Source organism: Oncorhynchus clarkii, chromosome 25 (assembly GCF_045791955.1).
Source record: "Oncorhynchus clarkii lewisi isolate Uvic-CL-2024 chromosome 25, UVic_Ocla_1.0, whole genome shotgun sequence".
In the NCBI taxonomy this organism is placed as follows: domain Eukaryota; kingdom Metazoa; phylum Chordata; class Actinopteri; order Salmoniformes; family Salmonidae; genus Oncorhynchus; species Oncorhynchus clarkii.
Genome location: NC_092171.1, coordinates 23,297,300 through 23,307,215, shown reverse-complemented (window position 1 = coordinate 23,307,215; position 9,916 = coordinate 23,297,300). Strand labels below are relative to the sequence as shown.

The 9,916-nt window shown below is 44.3% G+C and overlaps 1 protein-coding gene across 3 annotated transcripts; it reads right to left on the bottom strand.

Annotated features, from left to right (window-relative positions):
• Positions 1-134: 134 nt before the first annotated feature.
• LOC139383870 (cell division cycle 5-like protein) lies at positions 135-9,285 on the bottom strand. Of its 3 annotated transcripts, XM_071128457.1 has the most exons (19): positions 9,082-9,285; positions 8,596-8,699; positions 8,294-8,455; positions 8,074-8,201; positions 7,330-7,429; positions 6,553-6,679; positions 6,382-6,473; positions 6,104-6,248; positions 5,780-5,974; positions 5,488-5,636; positions 4,783-4,951; positions 4,523-4,687; positions 4,351-4,431; positions 4,110-4,244; positions 3,932-4,036; positions 2,012-2,209; positions 1,843-1,905; positions 1,073-1,222; positions 135-983 (listed from the first exon to the last, which is right to left on the bottom strand). In XM_071128457.1, exons 1-19 carry the CDS (start codon positions 9,124-9,126, stop codon positions 876-878), a joined length of 2,421 nt encoding a protein of 806 aa, XP_070984558.1. In that variant the 5' UTR covers positions 9,127-9,285; the 3' UTR covers positions 135-875. The 3 variants fall into 3 exon arrangements, with proteins under 3 accessions (XP_070984558.1, XP_070984561.1, XP_070984560.1); XM_071128459.1 differs by lacking the exon at positions 135-983 and having other exon boundaries at positions 1,218-1,479; XM_071128460.1 differs by lacking the exons at positions 8,294-8,455; positions 8,596-8,699; positions 9,082-9,285 and having other exon boundaries at positions 8,049-8,201.
• Between the last annotated feature and the right edge of the window lie 631 nt (positions 9,286-9,916).

Genomic DNA, 9,916 nt, shown 5'->3' with positions numbered 1-9,916 from the left:
ATTAAAATATTCTCGCTCTTATCCACAACAATCTCATGTTGGTTAGAGCACGTGTCAAGACCAGAGTAGGTACATTTGGTATTTAATGCAACAGTTTGACAAAACTATCAGTAGAGTTAAATGCAATGGAAACATTTAAATTTAGATTTTTATTCTGTACATGAAAACTTAAATAAAAAAAGTACATTGTGTCATCAAGCACTATTTAAAAAAAATCCGCAACAAGTCCATTTGGAGGGAACACCACTGGTGGGAAAAATGTGCATATTTTCTTCATGCTGATTCCAGAATATTTGCATAAATCTCAGCAATTGGATGGAAAGCTAGCTTTCCGTCAATAGGGCATCTTCAACACTTATGTGAACTGTAGGAAAACAGATTATCATCCAATAGCCCTGACAACACTGCTAAGAACAAGTTCCTCTATACATTTCATAGGCCATGCTTTGAGAGGCACTTTGCTTTTCCTGGTATTTCCAGCATTATCCACTAGGTTTGCTGCAGGTAGAAAATCCTAGGGGCAGACAAACACAACATATAGCAAACAGGTCTTAGGGAGAAATCAGATTTGTATTGATAATTTGAAAAGACACTGATTCACCAGAGGAAAGACCAACACTAGGCATGCTCTAAGCACTGGACCATGACATCAATATGACATGAGGCAGAGCTCCAATAGATCATTCACTTGTAAATATGTTTACCTATCAACACACAATTAGAGGGCAAGACGAGGGTTGCTATGATCCTGTGTTTGAGAAGACACTTTCTCCAGTATGTGTGCATTTGCTTAACATGTTTTTATAATATGTGTTAGTGATTTATGTGTGTGTGTGTGTATAGAAAGCATATATGGGGTTTCTAGTAGGGGTGTGTTAGTATTTAGCAGACAGCAGAGCTTCTTTCTCCAGCAGCAAGTCTCCATATCTCTGCTGAAGCTCTTTTTCTCTCTCCTGCTGTCTCTCCACATCCTCCCTTAGAGCCTAAAGAGAAAATGAAGTCCAATAAACACAGGCTGCAGTTTTTGTCAGCTGTTTGTGTGATATGGCAGGGTGTGTGAAAGTATGTGTACCTCTTGTCTGCGGGGTATCGCTGTGTCTTCTTGTTTCTTCAGCTCAGTGAAGGTGTGGAGCTCCGTAGCTGCCTGCTCAACCTGCTCCCACAGTTCACCATGCTGCTTCAGTAGACCTACAGCACGGGACTGGTACCCTCCTAGTAACACCTACACACATACAGACATATCACTGCTCCCACAGTTCACCATGCTGGTTCAGTAGACCTACAGCACGGGACTGGTACCCTCCTAGTAACACCTACACACATATCACTGCTCCCACAGTTCACCATGCTGCTTCAGTAGACCTACAGCACGGGACTGGTACCCTCCTAGTAACACCTACAGACATATCACTGCTCCCACAGTTCACCATGCTGCTTCAGTAGACCTACAGCACGGGACTGGTACCCTCCTAGTAACACCTACACACAAACAGACATATCACTGCTCCCACAGTTCACCATGCTGGTTCAGTAGACCTACAGCACGGGACTGGTACCCTCCTAGTAACACCTACACACATCACTGCTTTCACCATGCTGCTTCAGTAGACCTACAGCACGGGACTGGTACCCTCCTAGCACCTACACACATACAGACATATCACTGCTCCCACAGTTCACCATGCTGGTTCAGTAGACCTACAGCACGTTTGAACACCTACACACATATCACTGCTCCCACAGTTCACCATGCTGCTTCAGTAGGCCTACAGCACAGCAATGGTACCGTCTAGAAACAGTTTGAGAGACATACAGAAAGAGTATAGGTAAGTGTTTAGTCACCTTGAGACGACGCTCCAGACGAGCAGCGCGACGGGCCTCACACGTCATGTGGCCTCGGTTGATCTAGGAATACACACATCATAAACATGTGGTATACATCATGAGTTACCTACGGCCCAGCAGCTTCTAGTGTAAAAAGGGACATGATAGCGTGTGTATGTGGTCTCACCTCTAGTTTCTTCTCCAGGGAGTCTATGCGGTCCTTCTTGGAGGCCAGGTTGGCCCTGGTGTAGCGGCTCTGGGCGGAGAGGTACAGCACCTGGCCGTAACACTCCTCCCACACCTGGCTGTAGGCCTCCATGGACAGGTCCCCGTGACCCATACCTGCCCTCACCACCTCCATCTCCTGGCTCAGCAACTCACTGGCCTGAGGGGAGAAGTTACACACACTATTATTTACACATCTCACACAAATGTCCACATTGCGTGGACAAAGTTACTCTACTCTGTAGGGATTTTTTATTTTTAAACGTGTATCTGGATAGTCGAAAGGTCAATGCAATCCAAGGACCTTGGGATGTCCCTACCCTAAACCCAACCATAACCCTTACCATTTTAAATTTCAACTTCAATGGGGTAGGGACGGTCTCTAGGATCCCAGATAGCATGGACCATAGTGGAAATCCTATTCATTTTTACTCTTGACCAATCAAAATGACCAAAAATGCACATAGCAGAGGTAAAATGCAGACTGCTTTTCTCTGTATAGTTTTGGCAAACAGCAACAGTGAAAGAAAGTTATGATTTTAGAACTGATTCTGATCCAACAATGTTTTCTGGTGACTATTTTTCATTGATCTCAGGTCTTTTAACTCTACCTACATGTACATATTACCTCAACTAACCGGTGCTCCCGCACATTGACTCTGTACCGGTAACCCCATGTATATAGTTTGTTATTTTACTGCTGCTCTTTAATTACTTGTTACTTTTATTTCTTATCTGTATTTTTTAAAACTGCATTGTTGGTTAGGGACTCGTAAGTAAGCATTTCACTGTAAGGTCTACAACTGTTGTATTTAGCGCATGTGACTAATCAAATCTGATTTGTAGAAACTCCATTATGTTGACGCCTGTAATTGCCATTTGAAGTGGGAAAAACAGCATACTGATGTCTGGGCAGACTGGAGGGCCAAATGGGCAGCTGTAACTCAATGCACCATTATAAAAACTACATTGATAACAAAAATATAAAAACAACATGTACAGTGTTGGTCCAATGTTTCATGAGCTGAAATTAAACATCCCAGAAATGTTCCATATGCACAAAAAGCTATATTTCTCTCAAATTTGGTGCACACCAGATACTGACCGGTTTTCTGAGTCACACCCCTACCTTTTTTCCCCTTAAGGTATCTGTGACTAACAGATCTGTATTCCCAGTCATGTGAAATCCAGAGTTGGGGCCAAATGTATTTATTTACATTGACCGATTTCCTTATTATTATTATTACCTTTATTTAACTAGGCAAGTCAGTTAAGAACAAATTCTTATTTTCAATGATGGCCTAGGAACAGTGGGTTAACTGCCTGTTCAGGGGCAGAACGACAGATTTGTACCTTGTCAGCTCAGGGATTTGAACTTGCAACCGTCCAACGCTCTAACCACTAGGCTACCCTTATGAACTGTAACCCAGTATAATCTTTGAAATTGTTGCATGTTGCGTTTATATTTTTGTTCAGTATACATTCAAAAGTTAGTGGTTTCATTATATTAAGAATTTCAAATGTCATGGTGTATCCTTGTAGGTAACAATATCACAAGGATAATTTAAAATGTAATTTAGACAAAGCTTTTTCATTGTTTTAAAAAGGCCTAAAAAAAAAACAATCTGAAAATGAACTCAAGTAAGCCAATACTAACGTCCGTTCGGATATTCGATTAACCGTACCCATCCCTAACACTCCATCTAGACAGTGTCCATCTTTCCTATTTTTTAGACAGTTTTCCTATTCATTTTAGGATTGAGGCATACTAAAACACAGCAGATGGAGACCATGACATTACAGGGGAAACAGGTTGGGAAACACTGATCTACATTAAATCTTGGGAAACAATGGCTAGTAGGGGTGTGTGTGTGTGTTTTACATGTGCCAGCTCCTCATTGCTGATTGGCTTGTAGGGGTGTCTGTCCAGGTGGGCGATGTGTTCTGCGTTGTTGGAGGTGGAGGCAGGCCCTCGTTGTTTGCTGCGCTGTGGTTGGATAAACAAAGTACTTTAGGTCTGCTCCAAACACAGCCCTGTGTGTGTTTATGTATACACCTACCTGTTGGTTGGCTGGTGGGTGGTGTAGACAGTCAAAGTGCAGCATAGTGATCATCTCCTTCTTGATAATCTCCTCAGCCTGCTGCAGTTCTGACAGAGGATCTGTTCCCAACGGACGCAGGATAGACTCATTCACCTACACAATTTTTCATTAGTTTTGTCACTAATGCTGTAGCCGGGAAGGGGAGGTGATGCAGCACTTGAACTCTTGTGTGTGAGAGAGTCACACTGTGTGTGCTTACCTCTGATGGTCTGGGTAGAATCCTCTGTACAGCAGTGTGTCTCAGCTTCAGCTCTTTCTCCTGCTCTGCATCCCGGGCAGCCTGAAACACACACACGGTTACAAAAGGGGATAGTCAAGAGTAGAGCTTTATATGAGTTGTATGCATGTGGGTCTGTGTGACTGAGTGTTACCTGATTGCGTAGCTCTATCTCTGAGGCGTCCTCCATGTATCCGGTCTCAGTCTCCATTTCCTCCAGTTCAGTCTCTGCGTTTTCTGGTAGAACGATCTCAAAGTCGTTCTTGGGGATCGGCAGCGACATCAGACCCAGCTTCAGCTGCTCCCTCGACTCTCGTTGCTACGCACATACACACAAAATAAAGTTACACACACACAAAATACACACAAAAACAAATTCGAAACAGTAGCCATTTCAATAGTAGTTTGTGTTACCAGATGTCTAGCGTAGGCAGGGTCTGCTAGTTGTTCCTCACTATTGATGTTGAGTTTGTCTCGTAGAGGGGTGCGCCCAGGGGTTACTCCGGGGGTCACAGTACCCGGTCCTTTAGGGGTTAACGCTCCCTGGGGGGTCATACCGCCCTCAGACCCTGGACCCGGGGTTCTACAACAGCAATAGTGTGTTTCACTAGTCAGTACAGAATTAGGTGTGTGGGAGAATGGCTTGCATGTTTATTTATTGTACTAGGCAAATTGAGTGAGATCACATTCTCATTTACAGCAACGACCTGGGGAATAGTTACAGGGGAGAGAAGGGGGGATGAATGAACCAATTGGAGGCTGGGGATGATTAGGTGGCCATGAAGATATGAGGGCTAGATTGGGAATTTAGCCAGGACACCAGGGTTAACAACCCGACTCTTGTGATAAGTGCCATGGAATCTTTAGTGACCACAGGGAGTCAGGACACACGTTTAACGTCCCATCCAAAAGACAGCACCCTACACAAGGCAATGTCCCATATCACTGCCCTGGAGCATTGAGATATTTTTTTTAGACCAGAGGAAAGAGTGCCTCCTACTGGCCCTCCAACATCCAGGGACCGACCAGGACCAACCCTGCTTAGCTTCAGAGGCAAGCCACCAGTGGGATGCAAGGTGGTATGCGGCTGGCGTGTGTGTGAATGCCGTGTGTGTGTACCTGAAAGGTGTGGTCAGTACAGTATTCGGTGTCTGTACTGCCTGTCTTTGGGGTGTGACTCCTGAGAAGTCACTCTGGTGGAGAGGAGTGTTCAGACCTCCTTTCAGAGGAGTGTCTACGTTAGTTAGAGCCATCAGGTTCTGGGCCTCCTGGAGAGAGAGAGAGATGTTGTCAGAGGTATTGTATTGGCATTCATTTTATGTTATAATTTACATTGTATGATAATATGTACCGTGGACAGCTTTCCTCATATACCCTGAGACAGAGAAAAAGGGAGAGTGACTGGGTGTACCTGTAGTATCTTGTCCTGCGCGGCAGGGGTCTTGGGGGTGCGTAGCCCAGTTGTCATGGCGCTGTTGGAAAGGCTGTATTCTGACAGTAGGGCTGAGGAGGCGGAGTTAGTGATCCCAGATTCCTCAGCGGTCTGACGAGCCACTTCACTGGCCTGACCCAGCTTAACCACCTCCTCCAGCTCCGCATCAGAGATCTACACACGCCAGACAACATCAGACACGCAGTCAAACTTCCCTGGCCTGACAAAACTTCACTACTTCCCGTAGCTATCCATCAGAGATGCGCACACACACACACACACACACAGTCATAGCGTTGTTACCTGTGGTGCAGGCAGCACCAGTTTGCTGCGTTTCTTGGTGAACTCTGCTACTCCGCTGGTCTGGAGGATGGCTGACGGAAGATCACTTTCCTTCTTCTTCTTGATCTTCTGTCTATCCCTCTTCCTCTCCCTCTCCTCCTTCTCACTGAGGACACACAAAGTCAGGCACACACAGCTCTCTCCTCCTCACATTCAAACTGTCAAATTATCCCATCTATAAATGGCCCAATCAGATCATACTAGTGGCATTCGACAAGATGGGTGTGTGTGTGACTGACTTGCGTAGCTCTCCGTCCAGGTGTTGTTGTCTCAGGCGTTTGAAGTTTGGTTCCAGACCTTCATAGAGCTCCATGCTGGTGTCATAGAAACCCTAGAATCATAATATATTAACACTTAGCCCCAATAATACACACGTTACACACACGATGTATGTGTGTGTAATGTGTTACCTGAGAAGGTTTCTTCTCAAAGGGAATCTCAGCATTGTAGTCCACTCCTCTCTTCTTCTTCCTCTTCTTCTGAGCGTCGATGCCTGCTGCCCTCAACTCCCTGCGCTTCTGTAGAGCAGCCAGTCGTCTGGGAGTGAGGAGAAAGAGAGGGCGTGTATGTTTGTCAGGGTTGAACGTTTTCTTGATTTGGTGGTAGGCATTGAGGGGATTCGATTAAGATGGACTGGGTTGCAACGGGCTATGAACGTGCAAAACCGGTGATGGACACACGCCCTGCTCAAATTGAACAGTAATCTGCGCCACTCGGTCCTGTTGTCAACAAGGCAGAATAGAAACATATCTCTATTCCATCAAATAAACATTTGAATTTTCAAACTAGTTCTCATTGGGAAGGCAAAATAGTTTTATCAAAATAAATCACTTTTGCATGTGAAAACAGAATCCTACTCATTACTCCACGTGCTTAACCTACATCACTTTTGTTTTGAGACAACGCTGCCGTCAGCCAGAACGGGGCGCGTGGCTCACGCCTGGAGGCAGCCCAGTTCCAAAATGAATGCAATCACTTTTCACCCGGTGCAAACTACACCCACTAGGCACCAGGCCAGCTTAATCGAGTATCCTCACTATGAGAGCAAACTCAGAAATGTCTGGTCTGAAATTTATGCTGAACGTTATGCAGTTCACAAATCCTGCATTTGTGGTATTTACATGACACAGCTCTTATTTGAAACACAAATTCGTGCTGGTGTGTAAAAGGTGTGCCTGTGTATATACCTGGCCTCCTCCAGCTGTTTCTCTCTGGCCTTCCTCTTGGCTTTCTTCCCCTGAGTGTTGGCCAGACGAGCTCTGGCCTCAGACAGCATCTCCAGCTCATCTATACACACACACACAAACAGACAGAGTCAGGAATAGCTGGTTTGGTCTTATTTATTTAATTTGAATAAACCATGAAAGTTGACTGAACAGCAACAAGCCGAAGAAGCATTGCACCAATTGTTCCTTTGGCCGCCTCTCCTTCCAGTTCTCTGCTGCCAATGACTGGAACGAACTGCACAAATCTCTGAAGCTGGAGACTCCTACCTACCTCCCTCACTAGCTTTAAGCACCAACTGTCAGAGCAGCTCACAGATCACTGCACCTGTACATAGCTCATCTGTAAATAGCCCATCTAATCTACCTCATCCCAATACTGTATTTATTTATCTTGCTCCTTTGCACCCCAGTATCCCAACTTGCACATTCATCTTCTGCACATCCTACCATTCCAGTGATTAATTGCTATATTGTAATTACTTTGCCACCATGACCTATTTATTGCCTTTCCTCTCTTATCCTACCTCATTTGCACATGCTGTATATCATTTTTCTACTGTATCATTGATTGTATGTTTGTTTGTCCCTTGTGTAACTCTGTTGTTGTATGTGTCGAACTGCTTTGCTTTATCTTGGCCAGGTCGCAGTTGCAAATGAGAACTTGTTCTCAACTAGCTTACCTGGTTAAATAAAAAATAAATAAACCTTCGTCCATGTCCACAGGGTCAGGCCTAGCGGGCTTGGTTTCAGGGTTGGGGTCGATCTCTCCAGGCTTCAGTTTCCTGGGATCATCAGCTGTATCCTCCTCATTGTCCCTCTGGGCTGCTTTGTCTCTATACACACACACCAAGAAAATGCATAAGAACATGGATGCCAAGAGGTATTCTCTGAACACAGAGAGAAAGTGTTTTTGCGTGGGTCTTACAGTAGAAACTCGTAGTGCTCCAGACACTGGGCAGCGGTGCGTCCTATGATAGGAGCAATGGTCCTCCACTGGGTGGGCATAAGCTTGGCCAGATGGAGCAGCTTCTCCTCTTCTTCTCTGGACCACTCGGTTTTCTTAATGCTGGGATCCAGCCACTCATACCTAAACACAAAAACAGCACATTAGATACAAACAGAACTGTATCCACACACACTCACAAAAACCACTCAGTCTCCTTTGGGGCTCAGCTTATCATGCATGCCACACACACCGGGTTTAACGTGAGACACACACACACACACCAGCGGGCCTTGCACTGTTTGGCAGACTTGCGGTGCAGCAGGGAGGCAATACGAGACCACTGGTTCTTCCCATATTTCATCACCGCTGCCTTCAGTATTTCATCCTGGGAGAAAGAGGGAGGATGTCATATTTTATTGATTAATTAATTGTTCACTGATCCCCGAAGAAAATTCAGTTTCAACTGCAGACAACTATAATTTAAAGACGGCGTTAACTAGTAGATATTACTAGTTAACTAATGTCAACTAGCTAACGTTGCATTGAAGTTCAGCTAGTGAGCTATTACGACTAACGTTAATGTGGTTAGCTAACTAGCCAGGTAATGTTAGCTAAAGTGATGCAGTGTCGAGTAGCTAATTCAGTGAATACATTTACATGGTAGTTCATTAACCTGGAGTTGACTTAGTTAACTAAAAATGTTGTATATTAGTTGGAAGCTAGTTAGCAGCAGACGTAAGTTATTAGCGTTAGCTACGCCAATTTACCTCGGTGTTTCGCCATACACCCCCCTTGATCATGATACGCGGCATCTTGGCTGTTGTGTTGCTACCCTTCAGGTAGTAACTATAAATAAATAACCAGATACCACAATAAAACAATAATACGAAAAGTTGGACATAAAATTGAACAACGATTTAAGAACGTGTGTTATCAACATCCACAAAAAAAATCAATATGGCGGCCACCGGAAGTGCGCAAAGTATAGTCAAAGATTTTTATAACTTAACCAAGATAGCCCGTCGTTTCACATGCAAACAAATTAGTAATTATTAAAAAAGCAGGTCAGGCAAGCCAATTAAGAACAAATTCTTATTTACACTGACGACCTACCAAAAGGGGGACGGGGGCTGGGGTTAAAAATTAAAATACAGGACAAAACACATCATGACAAGAGACACCACAACACAACATAAAGAGAAACCTAAGACAACAACATAGCATGGCAGCAACACATGACAACACAGCATAGTAGCAACACCACATGACAATAACATGGTAGCACCATAACATGGTGGCAGCACAAAACATGGTACAAACATTATTTGGCACAGACAACAGCACAAAGGCAAGAAGGTAAAGACTACAAAACAGTTGAAGTTGGAAGTTTACACACACTTAGGTTGGAGTCATTAAAACTCGTTTTTCAACCACTGCACAAATTTCTTGTTAACAAACTATAGTTTTGGCTAGTCGGTTAGGACATCTACTTTGTGCATGACAAGTAATTTTTCCAACAATTGTTTACAGTTATTTCACTGTATCACAATTCCAGTGGGTCAGAAGTTTACATAGACTAGGTTGACTGTGCCTTTGAACAGC